Genomic DNA, 21,752 nt, shown 5'->3' with positions numbered 1-21,752 from the left:
CAATAATAGTGACCTTAACTGCATGTGCTTTACTGTTTCTGAATGCTTTTATAATAACTTTTGTAAATCTAACAAAACTCTGATAATTTATATCCATGTTTTCTTAAACTTACTTTCTCATGCCCTTCCCTGTGTCTTCGAGATTAATCATCAGAATTTGGTCGCCTTGGAGATTCACGGATGACATGGGGTTGTTGATTGGGAGGATGAGTATAGGGGTTAAGTTTCCTGCTAGTCATCAGGGGATTATTTGGAATGAGGTGGATTGAAACTGGTTTATATTTATTAAAAGGAATAGACCCGGCACTAATTCTTAAGTATTTTATTTTTGGTATTTGTTAAATCTAATACAAGTTATTTACCTAACATAAGTTTAGTTTTCAATTTTTTTAATTGAAAAACTAGTGTTTGAATGCATTTTGCAGCAGAATGTAAAAATTAAACAAAAAAAAAACCTTTTTGTTCCCTTGTTTATATTGCTTAACGTTTTATTTGCCAAATCAATGCTATTTGTAAATAGTGTTATTGTTTATTTGTTCATAGACCTCCCCCTTACGTTGTTCCTATAGTTCAGCTTGGTTTGTCTCTACCCAGTAATTCTGTAGCATGTATATGCATGAGTATTGCCAATTTCAGTAGTTTGAAATGCTCTGCTTTCATGGGAGTATCATTGCTAGGAAACAGTGTGAAAGTTAATAAGCTGAACCTATGGGATATACAGTAGGTACGGAAAGTATTCAGACCGCCTTCAATTTTTCACTCTTTGTTATATTGCAGCCATTTGCTAAAATCATTTAAATTAATCTTTTTCCTTATTAATGTACAAACAGCACCCCATATTGACAGACAAAAAAAAGAATTTTTGAAATTGTTGCAGATTTATTAAAAAAGAAAAACTGAAATATCACATGGTCCTAAGTATTCAGACCCTTTGCTGTGACACTCATATTTAACGCAGGTGCTTTCCATTTCTTCTGATCATCCTTGAGATAACCTTCATTTGAGTCCAGCTGTGTTTGATTATACTGATTGGACTTGATTAGGAAAGCCACACACCTGTCTATATAAGACCTTACAGCTCACAATGCATTTCAGAGCAAATGAGAATCATGAGGTCAAAGGAACTGCCTGAAGAGCTCAGAGACAGAATTGTGGCAAGGCACAGATCTGGCCAAGGTTAGAAAAAACTTTCTGCTGCACTTAAGGTTCCCAAGAGCGCAGTGGCCTCCATAAACCTTAAATGGAAGACGTTTGGGACGACCAGAACCCTTCCTAGAGCTGGCCGTCCGGCCAAGCTGAGCTACCGGGGGAGAAGAGCCTTGGTGAGAGAGGTAAAGAAGAACCCAAAGATCACTTTGGCTGAGCTCCAGAGATGCAGTCAGGAGATGGGAGAAAGTTGTAGAAAGTCAACCATCACTGCAGCCCTCCACCAGTCAGGGCTTTATGGCAGAGTGGCCTGTCGGAAGCCTCTCCTCAGTGCAAGACACATGACAGCCCACATGGAGTTTGCTAAAAGACACCTGAAGGACTCTGAGATGGTGAGAAATAAGATTCTCTGGTCTGATGAGACCAAGATAGAACTTTTGGCCTTAATTCTAAGCGGTATGTGTGGAGACAACCAGGCACTGCTCATCACTTGTCCAATACAGTCTCCACAGTGAAGCGTGGCGGTGACAGCATCATGCTGTGGGGGTGGTTTTCAGCTGCAAGGATAGGATGACTGGTTGCAATCGAGGGAAAGATGAATGCGGCCAAATACAGGGATATCCTGGACAAAAACCTTCTCCAGAGTGCTAAGGACCTCAGACTGGGCCGAAGGTTTACCTCCCAACAAGACAATGACCCTAAGCACACAGCTAAAATAACAGAGTGGCTTCACAACAACTCTCTGACTGTTCTTGAATGGCCCAGCCAGAGCCCTGACTTAAACCCAATTGAGCATCTCTGAGAGACCTAAAAATGGCTGTCCACCAACGTTTACCATCCAACCTGACAGAACTGGAGAGGATCTACAAGGAGGAATGGCAGAGGATCCCCAAATCCAGGTGTGAAAAACTTGTTGCATCTTTCCCAAGAAGACTCATGGCTGTATTAGCTCAAAAGGGTGCTTCTACTAAATACTGAGCAAAGGGTCTGAATACTTAGGACCATGTGATATTTCAGTTTTTCTTTTTTAATAAATCTGCAACAATTTCAAAAATTCTTTTTTTTTTCTGTCAATATGGGGTGCTGTGTGTACATTAATGAGGGAAAAAATTAATTTAAATGATTTTAGAAAATGGCTGCAATATAACAAAGAGTGAAAAATTGAAGGGGGTCTGAATACTTTTCGTACCCACTGTAGGGGGTTAGGTATCTGTGATCACCAAAAACTAATCTTTTGCTAGCAATTGCTCAAAGTATTCATTTCTGCATAGAAAAAAACCAAACATTTCTCATGACCTGCATTTTTCATAGCATAGTAACCATGAAATAACCCATAAAGTACAGTATACAAAATAAAATGGGTAACCTGTTTCCTAGAATACTGTGATCATTTGTGCCAACATCTCAAAGAAACTTCAATTCAATTCAAAGAACTTTATTAATCCCAGAGGGAAATTACTTGTGCTCGGTTACAGGTGCTCACAGTTGTTGACTAAGGAAAGGAAAAGAAAAAAAAAAAAAAAAAACAAAACAATAGTGTACAGTAGTATAGTATTATTGTGTGCACTCTTATATTACATATATTATAGGGAGGTAGTATTGCAGTTGTCATATTATTAGTATGGGTAAGTATTAATGTCCTATTGTATACCAGTCAGTGCAAAAAGCCACATACATGTTTGTATGGGTTACAGAGAAGAGTTGTAAACTTTTATGGCCGTTGGGAGAAAGGATCTCCTGTGGCGCTCATTAGTTGACTTATATAGGATGACTTATATAGGATGACGCTGAGACTGGTGAGGTATTGACATCACATTCAATACTCTGTCTTTCACACCTGGAGGATGGGATTGGAGATTGTGAATGATGTCCTTAGAAGAAATCTGCTAGCGATGTCTACTTTGTGTGCTGTTTGAGATCATTAAGGGTCCTGAATTATGGGAGCATAGCAGAAGCTAATCAACGTTTAACCACGTGGCTTCAATCAGTATTTGGATTAGCAGCCTCAATGTCCCTAGCCAATCATCTGCTTTCCTCCTATTTATGGATATAATATATAGTCAATTTGTTAACACCAGTCAGCACAAAGTTTACGTAACACTTTTATTTTCAAACTAAGCAAAGTCACTGACTTTGCATGTTTGGGCTTAAAGCCTGAAGGACTTGAACTTTGATTTGAAGGCATTAACTGCAACAGAAAACTTTTTTTGTTTTTTAAACAAAACAATGAAAATTATGCAACAAATGCAAGTAAATAATTGAAGTCACAAATGTCTTATCACACATGTTTAGGATTGACTGTACAACTTTCCTATATGCCATGGGTCTCCAGCTCTTGTTCTGAAACACTGATGTAGCTGCATTTACATTACAAGCCTTTTCTTAATTAGCGACCAGTTTTTGCTAATTAAGTTTTCCCCTCATTTTAATTAACTTGCTTTTTAAACCGCAACCAAATAGAAATGAAATATTAAGTGAGGCAACTGATGACTGACTGAGTCGGGTCTTCAAACTGCAGCCACTTTCTTAATTTGAAGCTTATTCTTGTTGTCAGTTAAACCCACTATTTCATTTCATGGCTTGTTATTGCTCTTTTCTGCCACAACAGACCTGTTCAATTCTGTTTCTTTTTATGGTGTTCTTAGAAAATGTTTTGTGGGAATGAGCAGATCAGCATTACTAAGAACTTCATTGTTCTTTATTTTCAGATATTGTATGGTGGACACGGGTTGCTGGTCATGTGTTGGTTCGTTTTGTAAGGCATAATTGTTGACTGCTAATTAATGAAAAAAGTAATAATTGAAAAGTGAGTCTGAAATATCAATACATTTGAAATTAAGGCAAAAGTTGATTAGCATCATAATCTGGTTGCTAATTAGGAAAATGAATAGAATGAAAACCTGCAGTCACAGTAGTGCTCCAGGACCCAGGGTTGCCTTCAGTAATGCTATTTTTCAGGTTGGTGTAGGTTCTATGTGTGAGGCGACAGGAGAGGAAGGTGTAATGAGGCTATAGCCATTTTGTCCTGAAGAGTATTATTTTCAGTAGAAGCAAAAATTGATTCTCATAATAGAGCAGTAGTATATTGAAATGAGAAGATAAAGTCAGTGAGAAGGACAGAGCAAGAGAATGGGAGTGTACCTGGCTGCTGTTTGTACCATGTGAGAAGAAAGCCATGACCTCTAGTACTGTGACAATTTTTATTTTTGCTTTCTTTTCTATAATTTGCAGCTGCCCCCAGGACTGTGGTGTCAGAAGCATTTATTGGGTTACTGGAGCCAGTAGAAATGTACTGATATCAAATCCCACCAAAACGTTGTCTGTGATGTGTGTTAATTTCCAATTTCACATGTACTTATTCAGATAAATTTTTCTTCCAGCCTTTTGATAAAAAATCTTTAATAAATATAAAAAAGCCACAAAGACATTTCTACAGGTTTCAAACCCAAACTTTTACAGGGCAGCGGTTTTTAGTCGGTGGAGATGTCCATAGGTGTGCTGCAAGATTTTTTTCAAATAAATAAAGGAAATCTTATGATGCAAAATTTATACCATTTTATATGATTTATATATTGTAATATTATACCTATACTATTTGTGAAATATAAATGAATACATCTATTTATTTCATGCATTTATAACCAGTGTACATGTCTCAACTTAATTATTTTTGTTTAGTTTGTATGAACATTTACTTCAATAATATACACATTCATGTTGCATGTGCACCATGCTGTGTAATTATTCCAATGAACTCCTCTTACTGTCGAGCGAATCTAGTGTCCCTGTTTATCCCCCCCACTATGCCGTGGCTGAATTTGATCACTCATACACACAAGTAATAATAATTCTTTACATTTATATAGCATTTTTCTCACTACTCAAAGCGCTTTGCAAAAACCACACAGGAAGGACATGGCACAAGGAACCGGGGCACAAACCCGTGATTGCGTTACTGTAAGGAAGCAGCGTTACAACTGTGACACCTGCTCATAAGTAAAGGCACCTGATCATTTTGGGCATTTTGCTATTACAGAGTATCATAAATAAATACTGGTAGTTCAAAAAGATTTTTTAAAAAGCCACTTTGGAGCAAAAAGGGTAGGTAATTGTGTTATCAGAGAAACCTTTCTAATTGCATTAGCACTGCTGAAACCTGTTATAGTATATTGGGCTGAAGCATAAGGATACATTAAATTGATTGTCTAGTATTTTTAAAAATGTTTCTACTGATAGGTTGTACATTTTAATTTGTAAGTTGGATTTGACAATCGCCACTGATGTTTGTCCTCTCTGTTAGGTGAAGTTACCAAAGAAGAGTTACTTCGTCGCCTTCTGCAGGTGAAGGAGGGGCCAGAACAGGTTAATCAGAGTGAAATCGGGGCAGAAGAAAATCGTGGTAGGATCACCATACTAATGCATTACTGTAATGGAGAATGTTCTAACAGTCAAATGCCCTTTGTTTTTGGGAAGCATGCGTTTTTTCTCATGTCACAAATGTAGAAATGTTTGAGCTGAAAAGATAGGTGGTTCATTGAAAAATTCACAGTAGACGCAATCAGTTCAACAAGAAAAACACACCCACAATTAAAGTGTAATGTGTGTGTGTTTATTTATATATATTCTATCTATATATATATATATATATATTCTATCTATATATATATATATATATATATTCTATCTATATATATATATATATATATATATATATATATATATATATATATATATATATATATATATATATCTATATATATATATATATATATATATCTATATATATATATATATATATATATATATATATATATATATATATATATTCTATATATATATATATATATATATATATCTATATATATATATATTCTATATATATATATATATATATATATATATATATATATATATATATATATCTATATATATATATATATATATATATATATATATATATATATATATATATATATATATATATATATATCTATATATATATATATATATATATATATATATATATATATATATATATATATATATATATATATATATATATATATATATATATATATATATATTTTTTTTTTTTTTCTGCAATTAAATTTAATGCAACCCCTAAAGGCATTTATCCACTTCATTTGACTGTGCTTCACACATTATGAAGCAGCACCAAATTAATTCAAGTCAATTTATTGTAGTAGCGGGTCATTGTCGCTGGATTGTTTCCTGTGTTATTGCTAGGCAATAATCTTCATCCACACAAACCTGTAATGCTTACAGCCATCCCCAATAATACTGGATCATACCATATTGGATTATTAAATGCTGTATACTGTATTGAATCATTAAAGGACACAGTTCTTATCACATTTTCATACACATTGTTTGATATATACACTAGCCCATCAAAGTAAAGAGAATAGCTTGAGAACAATTAAAATTAATCTAGTTAAACACATGGAATGAATGAGTTTCATTTTTTTGTCGTGCTAACGTTGCAGACGAACAAATGTGTGCTTAGTGAGACTGTGAGTCTGAGTCATCCTTACCATTATGATGTGTTCACACAGCGACAGTAAATAAAAAGTGACACGTTGTATAGTGTAACATTAAGAACAGGGTGGATGCAGTGTAAACATTACTGTGATGTTTTGTGCTAAGCTAGGTCTGCCCATAAAAGTAGCTGTCATGGTATAGGTCTGAATGGGATACTGAATCATAAGTAGGTTAGCCCTGTCCCTTGTGCCAAATATACTTGCAGTTGAGCATTTTTGGCACCCATGGAGGGACATCTGACCTGAAACAGCACGGTGCATGTGTGCGCAGATGGCACAGAGTGGAATCGCTTGATTTCACTCAGACTTTTCCCAAAGCAGATGTGGTGCGTTTAAATAATTGTAGCCTACTTTAGCCTATATTATACTGTAACCAAGAAAACTAGTCAATAATCAGGGCAAATTGTTCCTCTAGTTGAACTGATGGTTAAAATAGACTTGCATATAATTCATAAATGATGCATCATATTACAATATGCAATTTAAAATCTCCTTCACTTATCAGGAACATATTTAGAAGCTTTTTCTAGTATTTTTGCCTAATCTGTACTCACTTTGTGTAATAACTCCTCCAATCCAGGTAACGGCTCTGGAGGTGACTCATCTGTTTTACTCAATTAACACTAGAATTACCAAAGCTTACAAAAAAAACTCGTAAATTCGCCCCACCTTAAATCTGCTCGCACATCTCTGTCAGCGTCTTTTGTCTTGTAAATGTGTCGATAAGCCCAAGCAGCCTACTATCCCATCCTCCCACTGCCGCAGAAAGTGCAAAAACCTCTCCCAGCTCAAGCCTTGTTTATCGGGGAGTCTGGTACCTAGAACTGTATAGGCTAAAAAAAATATTGTTATTTGGAACAGATGCATTTCATGTGTGTTCTGTGTCAACAAAGATCTATGTAAGTGTTGGATGACAGGAAATCAAGAAATGTTGAACACGTACCTAAAAGACAAACTTTTTTCATGTTTTAGTAGTAACGACAAAAAATTGACATGAAGTGTGTAGACTGAAGTCCAAATATCAAATAAGCACTTTCACAAAAGGTACAAATATAACAGAACAAGTGCGCTTTATTCAAGACTATAACCAAAGAAAAAGAGATGTGGTTAGTGTGGTTTGTTGTCGTGACTTCTTTAGTAGTACAGCAGTAAGAACTGCTGACTTCTATTCAAAAGGTCGCAGGTTCAAGCCTTCCCACGTCCCAAAATAAACTTTTTGAGTAGTGAGCTGCTCTTATTGTTACTATTATACAATAAAAACATTGATTTGAGTCTATAACAGCCAGTGTAAATGTATGGTACTTGTAAAGGTTTGCATTTTTTTTTTAATTCATTTTTATTCTCTGTCACGTTCACGCGCTCACCATTATCGGACACTGTTAGTTGTCAAATAAAGACGTGCTATATCAGAGGTGAACTCAGATGAGCATGAGGGTTCAACATCAGAGAAAGGGAACAGAAACCCCCGACAAGAAACATCCATTCACATATAAGAAAAATGCAGCAGCACCACCAGGCGAAAGATGGCACCGTTTGGATGCACCATGAGCTCGGACGTCATCCTGCCAGTCAGTCTGCCCCACACCTGTCCTCCAACGAAGCAGCACGGCTTACAGAGCTCGCCAACATATCGTGCAAAGTTCTGTTTTATGTTTTGTGATGGTCTTTACATAAGAAACATTTATGTTACTTATATAAAATGTATTTAAAACCCAATTAAAATCACCAGCAATTTATAGGTCCTCAGCTATGGTAACTATAACATCTAAAACTGCAAATATAATTCCACAATTCTCTGCAGATCACAATCTATCAAACCCATGAAGCGTTTTAGGAGATTTTTACTGTATATACAAATTCAAGAGAGTATGACTTCTCCCTTGTACATCATAGTTACTGTATGTAACATGTTGAATGCACAATGATATTGTCATCTCAGACCATGCTTTTATTGGGGAACTTATATCGCTATGCCTTAGATCAAAATTAATTCAAAAGAATTTAATTAGCAGTAAAAAAAAAAAAAAAAGGGTCTAAGAGGGTTATAATGAAAACCTGCAGCCACTGGTGCCCTCCTGGACCGGAGTTGGGGACCCCTGCCTTAGATACTCTGCTCGCAACTGGGGCTTTAACCCCCTGTCATTAACAGACAAAATTTGCATCATATAAACCAGTTTCAGCCCTGAATAATAAGATACTAGCAAAAGTCTTTGCTTGAAGCATTGAGGTAACTGCTTCCCGTAGTAATAACACAAAACTTAAATAGGTTTATTAAAGGCAGACCCTTGGCCTCAAAGGATTGGTAGGAAAGGGACTTTTCAGTTAGAATCTCAGAAAAGGTGTGGAACTTTGCCAGAATTACAGTGTAGTTCTGTATGTACTAAGCATTCCATAGGTTAAGTAAAAGTCTAAAATATCTCTCAGTTGTACCCAGGGCAAGACCCAAACTGCCAGGATTGCCATCTAGCTCCAGCATCATTGGGTCATATGATTTGGGAATGCATTGGATTAAAATAATTTTGAATAAAAATCTTCTCAGAGAGCCTTGGTGTCACTATCACTGTCTTAATCCATTCTTCTTTGTCTTCTACTTGTACTTGTCAACCTGTCCATCACCACTGCAAATAAGAGAGGGCTCAGAGCTGATCCCTGATGTAATCCCACCTCTACCTTGAATGCATCTGTCACTCCTACCGCAGACCTCACCACTGTCACACTTTTCTCATACTTATCCTGTACCACTCTTATTTTTCTGCCTCTGCAGACTTCCTCATACAATACCATAACTCCTCTCACGGTACTCTGTCATACTGTATATGCTTTCTCTAAGTCCACAAAGGCACAATGCAACTCCTTCTGACCTTCTCTGTACTTCTCTATCAACACCCTCAGAACAAACATTGTGTCAATCACATATGTGCAGTGTGCTGTGCAAAAGCTGACCAGTGTGGAAAGAAAATCCGCAAGGGATAGCATTATTGTCCTGACTGTGACAGTGGATTGTGAATTTCACTGTGCTTCAAGATATTTTCAAGATATTAAACCTGTTCACCACTTTGCATAAATTTGAATTTGGCCTGAACATATGTGCTTGGATCAAACTACTATATACCAATCCAGAAGCTTCTGTTTGTATTAACAGCATTGTTTCAGACTACTACAAACTAGAATGCAGTACTAGACAAAGATGCCCTTTGTCACCACTGCTGTTTGAAATTGCCATTGAGCCATTGGAAGTTTACTTTCAAAATACATCAGACGGGATTTTCAGAGAAGGAGTTAAACAGAAAATATCACTATGTGCAGATATAGTATATATTACCCCCACAACATTCTGTGTCTACAGCACTTGGACAAAAGTCCTAAAAGCATGGACAAAATTAAACAAGACGTGCATAGGTGGTCTACCCTCCATCTTACTTTAGCAGGGAGAATTAACATTGTCAAGGTGAATATCCCCCCTAAGCTTCTGTTCCCATTTCAAAACATCCCCATAAACATTGAATCTAATTTCTTAAAAAAAGATTTGTTAATCATAACCTCATTTGTTTGGAATTTGAAAAATCCATGCATTCAAAAGGCGACCATACAATGACCTAAATCAGTAGGTGACATGGCTCTACTTTATTTTCAGTTTTCCTATTGAACGACAAAAATACAAGCTGTTTAAACCTGGACATTAATACAAATAGATGAACACACACTAGCTTAGTCTGCAATAGTAATTAAATCCTGTAGTACTTCTTTATATTCCTTGATTTTTACACCAGTAAATACAAGATATCGTCAATATACTAACAACCCAATTGTCCTTCATACACTCAGAATATGGAACCAGTGTAGGAAGCGCTTCAGGATAGAGAATATTTTATCTGTGGCACCTTTACATAATAACCACCTCTTGAACTTGCACAGTTTTTAATGTTTGGAAAACATATGGGATTAAATCATTTAGAGATATGTATATAAATAATGTCTTTGCATCCTATGAACAAATTTTTTACACTCCAAATGTAATCTCCCATCAACACAATTTTCCCACTATCTCAAAATTAGAAACTTTACTAAATGAAATCTGCCAACTTTTCCTCATGTCCCACCTATTTCTATTCCAGAAAAGAGATTGATCAGTCTGGGGGATTCAGATAGCATTTCTATAATATATAAAAACTTTTTAAAGTCCTTTCCTTTTAAAGATCCCAGGTTACAGTGGGAAAAGGATCTCTTGCTCAACATTTCAGAAACTTAGTAGTAGCCACTCATTCATTTCAACTTAAAACTTTTTTGGTTGAGCACATGTATCTCGTTTAAAATTTCCAAAATGTTTCCTTGGCAAGATCCAACCTGCAATTGTTGCAATCAAGCTGTAGCTTCACTAGGCCACATGTTTTGGGCATGTACCAGGTTAACATCATTTTGGATAAAAATCTTTAAATACCTATCATACAGCCTTGATGTCACAGTCACTCCTGACCCATTAATAGCTGTGTTTGGTGTATTCCCAGATTGGGCTTAAAGTGGAGAAGAACAAACAAACTGTAATTGCCTTTACTTCACTATAAGCATGTAGAGTTGTCTTGCTGAACTGGAGGAATCCTAACCCACCTCTTTTAAGTCAGTGAGTAGCTGATGTTGTTTTCTATTTTAAATGTTGGATAATGACAGGTGCTAAGAAAAAGCCTATTAAACGTCAAACTATGTTATAATTGTACACATTACAACTCTAATAATCATGTTTAACAACAAAACAGAATAAATTCACTGAAAAAATGAACTTACAGTTACAGAATTGTCTGAAGTTAAATATAGTATGTACTGTACTTAAAACGTTCAGTGATGTAAAGACATTTTTGATCGTAGTCTGCTTTCCTGACAAGTGCCGTTTCTTTGCTGTCAAGTATCGCCATCTTTGCAGCATCATGTCGATTCCTGTAGCTGCTTCTTGTTGCTCAATATAATTAATTGCAGTTTCTAGAGCCTTAACTCTGTCACTCATATAGTCAACATCTGTACAAGCGTATACTATTTACTACAGCATTGTGACTGCATGTGTGTATGTGTTTGTGCTGTGACGTGCGAGTCCCAGTCTTGCACCCAGAAACTCGAAGCAAAGTGTCTGTACTTTTAGCAACACCAGCTTTATTAAGCTTGAAACAGCAACAGCGCGGTTATTTATTTTAGCGGGATCTGCCTTTCTCCTATACACAGACACAGCAGTCAGGCAGGGTCGGGGGAAAGTAACACTGTGCCCTGCGCATTTATAATGTTCCTTGTATCACCTTGTATCATCGATGGCAGGCGCTTATAGCATGTCCGCAATCTTTTTGGATTGGCCTTTATGGCGAACTGCTACAGCGCTGGGAGACTGTGATTGCTTTGGGAAGCTCTTCCGCGTGTTGTCCCGTTGGGTGGAATCCCACAAGAGTTTAGAAACTCACTCACACCAGCCATGATTCTTTTCAAAGGTAAAGTGCATGTTAATTTGCTTTATGTATTTTTACTTTATATTTTGTATTAATCATTTTTATATGAATAGTTTTGGTTTGTGGAACAAATCATCTGAGTTTCCATTATTTCTTATGGGGAAATTCGCATTGATATACTGTACAAGTGCTTTGGACTACGAGCACATTTCCAGAATGAATTATGCTCGCAAACCAAGGTTCCACTGTAATTAGCGTTGGTAGAGTCGGGAGCGTCAAAAAATAGACTGTGCTCACGCTTGCAACTAGCCGTTCTTGTTGCCAATTGCTGCGTTTTTTTTTTTTTTGTTTTTTTTGTGTGGTGGGACGTTGGATAATACGGAATGTTGGATAAGCGAAGGTAAGATAAGCGAGACTCTACTGTATATTCACCCAGTGAATGGCAGCTAGTGATTGAGGGCAGGGGTTCACACAGCATTTGCAGTGACAGAGGGAGCTGAATTTGTGCACATGAAGCGTGGGAAATAGAAAGTGATTTACTGTGCCGCCTTTCTGTGCGCTTCTTGTATATCAAGATGTAATTCAAATGCCTAAAATTGGAATGAGGCCAACAAAACCTTTGCCGTATGGACAGAAAAATCACAAATGAGTAACATTTCAGTTTATTTCTTAGGTGCCTGCATTTTGTTGACAGTAATTAATAAGCCACTTCACACAAGAAAAAATATTTTTACTTTTATATGAAGTACAGTACAGAAGAAAGTATAGTAATCATGAAGAAATTTGACCTAAAGTTTTAGATGAATCTTGACGCTTTAGACCTCCCTGAGTCCAAAAATACAATTTTTTTGAATTATGTCTGTGTGTGGGTAAGCACGATAACTAAAAATGCAACGAGATAGATGGATGAAATTTGGCATGTTGTTGTTACACCAAAATTGTAGATCTTTATTCATTTTTGGGCTAAATCCATCAATTGGAAGTGGTACTTTACCTGGACACACACTCACTTTATTTTTCAGCTGCAGTGGCAGATTTTTTTTTTTTTACAATTTATTTTTTATTCTAATGTTCAATATATTATTAATTTGATTTATTGTTAAAGGTTCTTTAATCTCTCTCTCTCTCTCTCTCATATATATATATATATATATATATGTATGTATGTATGTATGTATATATGTATATGTATATATATGTATACATACATACATACAGTATACTGTACAGTATACTGTATGTATGTATGTGTATATATATAAATAAAAAATCCTGGAATGTAAAAGCAAGGCGACGAGACGTGATCTTCTCGGAAGTTCTCGAAAGACATTTTAAAGACCCACGAGACAACAAAGATGGGCCACGGAGTGTCTCGCGGGGACCGTAAACATGAGATTTGGTGCCAAGAGATTGTCCCAAGGCAGTCTCGCGGGGACGTGGAACATAAGAGTCTTGCAAGACATGCCCTCCTTATCAATTATATCAAAATACAAACCTGACTGTTTGTAGCAACATACAATTGAAAAGGAGGCACCAGTGCAACACATTTGTAAGCAGTGCAACGTGGCAATGCATGCAATTGGCTGCTTTGAGCGATATCATACTTTACACGACTTTGCTGTGTAACATGTACGGTCAAAGTAAAAAGTATGTGAACCCTTTGGAATTATCTGGTTTACTGCATGAATTGGTCATAAAAAGTGATCTGATCTTCATCTAAGTCACAGGTTACACAATGAGCTTAAGCCAGTAACTCAAAAAATTCTTCTCGTTCATGGCATTATTTTACAAACGCATTCAATGTTCACAGTGGTAGTGGAAAAGGTAAGTGAACCTTGGGATTTAATAGCTGGTTGACCCTCCTTTGGCAGCAGTGACCTCAACCAGGTGCTTCCTGTAACTGTAGATCAGACCTGCACATTGTGCAGGGGGAATTTTAGCCTATTCTTCCCTGCAGAACTACCTTAACTCTTCCATATTCTTTGGTTGTCTTCTGTCTAAGTCATTCCACATCATCTCAATAGGATTGAGATCTGTGGTCTGACTGGGCCACTGCAAAAGGTGGAGTTTGTTCTTCTGAAGCCATTGTGCTGCGATGTTTGAGGTCATTGTCCTGTTGCATCACCCAGCCTCTTCTGAGTTGATGGACAGACACCCTCCCATCATCCTGGAGAATTTGTTGATAAATTAATTTTCCCCTCAATAATGGTAAACTGGCCTGGCTCTGATGCAGCAAATCATGATGTTCCCTCCTCCATACTTTGCTGTAGGTATGATGTTTTGATGTTGATACGCAGTGCACATTTTATGCCAAATGAAGTTCTGCTTGTTTCTCTCAAATAGTTCAGTTTTGGTTTAATCACTCCACAAAACATTTTCCCAGTACGGTTGTGGAGTGTCCAAGTGCTCTTATGCAATCTTCAGGCGTTCAGCAATGTTTTTGGTTTTTTTTTTGGTTTTTTTTTATAGCAGTGGCTTCCTTCTTGGTGTCCTGCTATGGACTCCTTTCTTGTTCAATGTTTTGCGTATAGCTGATTCATGAACAGAGATGTTAGCCAGTTCTAATGACTTCTTCAAGTCCTTTGCTGTCACTCTAGGGTTCTTCTTTACCTCATTGCTGACTTTGTGTTGTGCTCTTGGGGTCATCTTAGCAGGGTGTCCACTTCTAGGTAGAGTAGCCACAATACCAAATTGTCTCCATTTATAGACTGCTTACCTAACAGTAGACTGTTGAATATCTAAAATCTTTGAGATGACTTTGTAACCCTTTCCAGCCCTATTTAGATTAACAATTCTCGATTGTAGCTCTTCAGACAGTTCTTTTGTGTGAGACACGATTCCCATCTGGATATGGTTCTTGTCAAAAACTCAAACCTGTAGTGTTTTTTTTTTATCAATCAAAGTAATTCTAGACCACACCTCTGAACTCATTTCATTAAATGGACTCCAGGTGTGCTAAATTCTGACTGCAATGAGCTTTTTAAAAAGTCATGAGCTTAGGGTTTACTTTTTCCAACCTTCAGTTTCACAGTTTGAATGATTTATTCAATAAGGTCAAAAATTCTCTGAAAACCTGTGTATCTTTAGTTATAGGAGACCATGTTGGTTCATTATTGTGACTGACATGAAGATACGACCAATGTTTATATGGGAATTAGACATAAATATAAATTTGCTAGGGTTTTACATAATTTTTACTTTGACTATATGTGATATGTATGGGATATCATATGGTTTGTAGGCTCATACAACATGCAAGACCGTAACACTTGTCAAAAAATATTTTTGTTCATTTGATATGTTAAACCATTGTTTTGTGGTTTTTTTTTTTTTTTTTTTTTTTTTTTTTTTGGAAAAAGATTCAGCCCTGGGAGAAAAAAAAAAAAAAATTATCCCTAAAAGAATTAAATAATGAATTTAGTATTTTTCCAAATCATGTTTTATATTAACTTCCTGCAGAACTTAGTGAAAGTGCCCAATTTGAAACATCAAATGTTTTCATTCTAGAAAAGGTGCCTTCTGTGTTTCTGAGTTTCTGAGCATGCTTTTAAAAGCAATCGCAAACTGGAAATAAGTTTTATGACAGATTTTTTTTAAACTATTTTCTTGAGGTAGGGGTTTCATATTTTGTTTGTTCTTGGTGGGTGTCTGTAACCCTCCTCCATTCACGAGATTTTTTTCTAAGCTTTGTCACCACAACTGTTTTTTAAATGGTTATGTTCTGCCATGGCTTGTAACAGACAGTTGAATGCACTAATCATATGCTTATTTTTATCATAAGCAGCACTTATTGTTCACATTTTCACCTATTAAATTCTGTGAGCTTGTCAGTACTAAACTCACAGGCCCATTCAACACTGACCATTATGCAATTTCCATGGTGTATTGTGTGCAGGTATGATTGAAAAAACTGAGAAAGTGAAAAACTCACTGACACTCATTGATACCAATCAATCTATAAATATATGGGGGGGGAAACATGTAAACTCAATAAAGACTCTAGCACTGTAAGTCAGGAATGACAGTTCTGTGCTACACCTCTGCTTATGCTAAAACATCTAACTAAGCATTCAGAACGTACAATTTGGTTAAAACTTAATGTATACCTATAACATCTACTCAGTTCTTGTGACTTGATACGTTGCGTGCATGCTCAATGTTGCTGTCGCTTGACCATCGAAGCATAAGCACGATGATACTGGGTGGCAGCAGGCAATATCTTAGGACACATTTTTATTTATTTATTTCATTTCACTTTCTCAGTAATTGTCTAGTTGTATACAGAACAAACGGCAATTACCATCTGGATTTTATAACAGTGCTTAAGAACTTTTTGAGTTGAACAGCATATGCTGGAGGAAACCACAACCTTGGGGCTAAAAGGTTGTTGTGGAGGAAGACTAATAGTGAGGTGAAGCTCACTCCCAGTCTCGTTTTATATTTGCTCAATCTTAGAGTAGTGGCTTGCATTTTGCTTTTTCCTTCCTAAAGTGACATGGATATGTTTTTTTTTTTTTTTTCTTCTTCAAATGTGCGCACAATCTCAAGATGCAACTCAATACTTGGTGACACGTTTTGCTTGAATTCTTTTTGCTTCGGTGCATTCAAGTTTTAATGCTTTTGTTTTCACATTAGCACATCAGTACCTTTTACTTCAATTATAAAATGCAAGAGTAGGCTTCATATTTTTTAAAATGTATAAAAAAAATGTTTGACCTTATGACACAGTTTAATGTGGGGAAAACGTGTTCCTTGATTGCAAAGAATAACTTCAACTTGGAAAATACCAAACTGATCCTTAATACATCTTATTTAACAATTTTTTTTTTCCTTTTTATTTACTAGGTCCTGAAACCCCAGATGATGGTTCAAATGGTGATTCGATTCTTGATTGGTTGAACTCTGTGAGACAAACTGGAAACACAACAAGAAGTGGCCAACGAGGAAACCAGTCATGGCGGGCAGTGAGCCGCACTAATCCCAACAGTGGAGATTTTAGATTTAGTTTGGAAATCAATGTAAACCGTAATATTGCAGAGCAGCAAATGAGAGCAGAAGGAGAAATGACAGAGAGGTCAGAAACTGAGCAACCTATGGAGGTTTCTACACATCTTACTGAGACAACAAATGTAGAAAATGCTGATGTAGATTCTGAAAGTCCTGGCCCTTCAGATGCTGACAGAGTACAGGAAGTCTCAGAACCACAAACTCCCCATGACCAAACTACTCAAAGAGGTGTCAGACGGGCAAGAAGCCGTAGTCCAGAGCAAAGAGTAACAAGACCAAGAAATGACAGGAGTTGCTCACCATCATCTCGGGATAATGATCAACTGCATAGTTCTCCCCAGACCAGTTCAGTTGAAAGTCAGAATCTAGAAAACCTTGTCGAACCACATACTGAAGAATCCAGCTCTGTAGCACAGAATTTGCATTCAAGGCCAAGTCTAACTGAATCTGATGCTGATTTACAAAATTCTACAAGACAGGACTCCTCTGTTCTTTCTGAACCATCTCAAGAAAATAATTCTGGCATTCAGGCAAGTGGTGATACTAATGCTGCAGGGAGGAGACCACCTACTATCATGCTGGATCTTCAAGTACGGAGAGTACGGCCTGGAGAATACAGACAGAGAGATAGCATAGCTAGCAGAACCAGGTCCCGGTCTCAAACTGCCAACAATACCTTTACATATGAAAGTGAACAAGGTGGTTTCCGGCGTACTTTCTCACGATCTGAGAGAGCCGGTGTACGCACTTACGTTAGCACCATTCGTATTCCAATCAGACGGATATCTGATGCAGGACTAAGTGAAGCTACCTCAATGGCATTGCAAACTATGATCAGGCAAATAATGACTGGATTTGGGGAACTTAGCTACTTTATGGACAGTGACAGTGACTCAGATTCAAACAGAGGACCCAACATTGATTTACCAAATGTTGGTGGCAGTTTAAGTCCTGAAAATGTTGAATTGCAAACCCAGGAAGATCGGAGGAATGACGCAAGTTTACAGTCTGGGGCTGGAGGAGAGAGCCGTGAAAGCAGAGTTCCAAATAGTGCTGAGGATGCTGGGTCCTTGCCTTTTCTTAGGCTAGCACACTTCTTTCTTTTAAATGATGATGATGAAGACCATCCTAGGGGACTTACTAAAGAACAAATTGACAATCTTTCTACCCGAAGTTTTGGGGAAAGTGATGGTCTTAAAACATGTAGTGTGTGTATTACAGAGTATGCAGAAGGAAATAAGCTTCGCAAGCTTCCATGTTCTCATGAATACCATGTTCACTGCATTGATCGTTGGCTTTCTGAAAATTCCACTTGTCCCATTTGCCGTAGGGCAGTACTGGTTTCAGGCAACCGAGAGAGTGTCGTCTAGCAGTTTGTTTTTTTGTTGTTTTTTTTGTTTTGTTTTTTTTTTTTTTTTTTGTTTTTTTTTTTTAGCTCCTGGAGTTTCTGTGCAATAGAGTTAGCTATTGAAGGAACAGCAGAGTCACTATGATTTTATTCCAGTTCTACTAGGGGATTGCTTGACTCACTCTTAAATGATCTTTGTTTTCACTGTTGAAAAATAGAAAATGCTGTATGTATGTTTCCAATGGATTGCTCTTACTCATCTTGGAAGACCAAGTTATTTATCATGAATAGGGGAACTTAACTCCCTTGTATCATTCATTGTTGATCATTTTTATAATCATACTGAGAAATAAAAAAAATATGACTATACTTTTTAACATCTTTTTAATATCTTTATAAGACTGGATAGTGCTAAAAAGCATCTTAACTTGTACTTTTGTTCTGCTGCATTAAAATAATTGTTTTTTCTTTGCACTAAATGTCACTTTTTTGCTTTGCATTAGGTATAGAAAGTTACCACCCCCTTTATTGGTACCTCTTTATAACACTCTGAAAAAACAGGCTTTTTTCATTTTTATTTGCAGTATATTTCTAAGACAAGAATCCACTATGAGCTGAAAGGTGCTTTCAAAAGAACTTGATTAAGGCATTTCAAAGGCTCTGGGCCTCTCACAGAGCATAGTAAAGACCATCATTAAGAAGTAGAAAATATGACACCACTAATTGCTTTTCAAGAGAGGCCACCAAGAAAACAGTGGCAGCTATAAAGGATCTGCAGAACTTTTTAGCAGAGACTCTAGTCATTGTGTGTGGGGGACTGCATCACAACACTTAACCTGACCTGTATAGGAAGGATTGCAAGAAAAGAGACACTCATTAAAAAAAAAAAAAAAGGCCTACTTGCTTACCGTGAAGATTCTATGACCAAGTGACAAAACATGCTGCAGTTAGATGAGATTAGAACTACAGCAATGCTAACCAGTATGTCAGTCAAAAACAAATGCATCCAACTATCCAGTGAACACTGTTTCTAAAGTAAAGAATGGTGGTGTCAGCAACCCATTTTGTTCACTTGTCAGGATAGAAAGGAAGATGGGTGGTGCAGAATACAGGCAAATTTTTGAAGAAAATGTGCAGCCATCAGCCAGGAAATTCAAAATATCTGATCTGACAGTGACTCAAACCACATTAACAAAACTTATTATACAGTGACTTAAGCACAGACGTGTGATTATTTGGTCAGTGTCCTGAACAAAGTTCTCTAAAAATTCTGTAGGATGCCTTAAAGAGGGGTAGCACAACGATTCGTCAACATGCAGTTTGATTGAGTTTGAATAATTGTGTAAAAGGAAATAGGAAAATATTACTACCTCTTCATATGTAAATTCAATAATTCCAGACTGACTCAAGCTTGTAAATCTAAGAGAAGGTGCTTTATTAACTTGTTGGATAAGTGAACACTTACCCACAAGTTATTCAACTTTTTATGTTCCTACAACACAGCATTTTCTTTTGGTTTTTTCACTTGGATTTTAGAAATCGTTTGTAAATAAAACTGGAAATTGTCTTCATTTTTTTCTTCTGCTTTAAGGGCAACAAAAAATTAACATTTAAAAAGGGGATGGTGACTTTTTATGTAAATTCATGTAATTCCTAGTCATTGTTTCACTAAGCAAATGTGTTTTGTCTTTTGTTTTTATTTTTATATGTGAATTACTTGGCCCTGTGAGTTAAGTAGCTTGGAAACAAATCCATGGGCATCAAAGTAAAAAAAGTTGCATTACAAGAAAGGTTTATAGTTAGGTCCATACGTATTTGGACAGTGACACAATTTTCATACATTGGTCTGGACACCACTAAAATGGATTTGAAATAAAGTAGTCATTATCCGATTGAAGTGTAGGCTTTCATCTTTAATTTAAGGGGGTAACAAAAATATTGTATGAGCAGTTTAGTAATGACAGCCATTTTTCTGCATAATCACCCCGACCCCACATTTACAGGGGCTCAAATTTATTTGGATATTTGACTGACAAACTGATCCATAGCAAGGATGGAGCAGTTCCCTTAATATTTCTTTAATTATTAAGCAGGTAAAAGGTTTGGAATTGATTCCAAATGTGGAATTTGCATTTGGAACCTGTCAATGTGAACTCGCAAAGTGAAGTCCAAAGACATGTCCATGAATGTAAAAGCAGTCCATCATTAGGCAGAGAAAATTTAAACAAACCCTTTAGAGAGGTAGCTGAAACACGAGGAGTGGTTAAATCAATCATTTTGTGTATTCTTAACAACACCAGAAGGTCTGGAAAACCACAGAAGACCGCTGTCCTGGATGATTGTAGAATTCTGTCCTTGGTGAAGAAGAACCCCTTCATATTATTTAGCCAAACCAAGAACACTTTAAGGGAAGTAGACCAATCAATGCCAAAGTCTACAATCCAGAGAAGACGTCATGACAGTAAAGACAAGGGGGTTTACCACAAGGTGCAAACCACTGGTAAACCCCAAGCATTAGAAGGATGGATTAGACTTTGCTTGAAAACATTTTTAAAAGCTTGTCCAGTTATGGAGCAATTTTCTTTGGACAAAGGATACTAAGATCACTATATACAGAATATTGGTTAAAGAAGAGCATGCAGAAGCAAGAAATGCCAAATAATCCAGTAAATACCACATAATTGGTGAAATGTGGTTGAGGCAGTTTTATGGCATGATTGTGCATGGATTCGAATGGAAGTAAATCACTAGTGTTTATTGGCAGTACAACTGCTGGCAGATGTAGCAGGATGAATCCTGAAGTGTGTAGGGTTACACTATCGCTACAGATTCAACCAAATGCTGCAAAACTGATAGGACAATGCTTCACAGTACAGATGAACAATGAGGTAAAACATACTGTGAAAGCAAACCAAGTGCTTTTCAATACAGTGCACCAAAATATTCTTCCAAGACCAAGTCAATCAACTGACCTCAACCCAACTGGACATGCATTTTACTTGCTGAAGACACAACTGATGACAGTCTAATGAAAAGGTCAGACATTTACTGCAGTTGTCTTCAGTTGCTGCGAAGTATCACTAGGGTGGAAGTTAAGCATTTGGATATGGCCATGGGTTCCAGACTTCAGGCAGTCATTGACTATAAAGGGTTTTCAGTCATGTACTGAAAATGATCGTTATATTTATGATTGTTGTCTAAAACATTTTGAGCCCCTGGGTATTATTGTGACTATGCATAAAATTAGCTGTCATTCCTAAACGGCTC

The 21,752-nt window shown here is 36.7% G+C and overlaps 1 protein-coding gene across 3 annotated transcripts in view; it reads left to right on the top strand.

Annotated features, from left to right (window-relative positions):
* rlim (ring finger protein, LIM domain interacting) overlaps window positions 1–19,378 on the top strand; it is a 74,623-nt gene extending 55,245 nt beyond the window's left edge. For 2 of the 3 annotated variants that reach the window (XM_039765754.1, XM_039765753.1), the window contains exons 3-4: window positions 5,447–5,545; window positions 16,976–19,378. In XM_039765754.1, the coding sequence (XP_039621688.1) occupies window positions 5,447–5,545; window positions 16,976–18,507 (1,631 nt within the window). In that variant the 3' untranslated portion in view covers window positions 18,508–19,378. The remainder of the gene's footprint in view (window positions 1–5,446; window positions 5,546–16,975) is intronic. The other variant, XM_039765755.1, reaches the window with a different exon arrangement.
* The last annotated feature ends 2,374 nt before the right edge of the window (window positions 19,379–21,752 follow it).

Source organism: Polypterus senegalus, chromosome 10 (genome assembly GCF_016835505.1).
Source record: "Polypterus senegalus isolate Bchr_013 chromosome 10, ASM1683550v1, whole genome shotgun sequence".
Classification (NCBI taxonomy): Eukaryota; Metazoa; Chordata; class Cladistia; order Polypteriformes; family Polypteridae; genus Polypterus; species Polypterus senegalus.
Note: the sequence above shows the minus strand (reverse complement) of the source record. Positions and strands in the feature narration are given on the sequence as shown.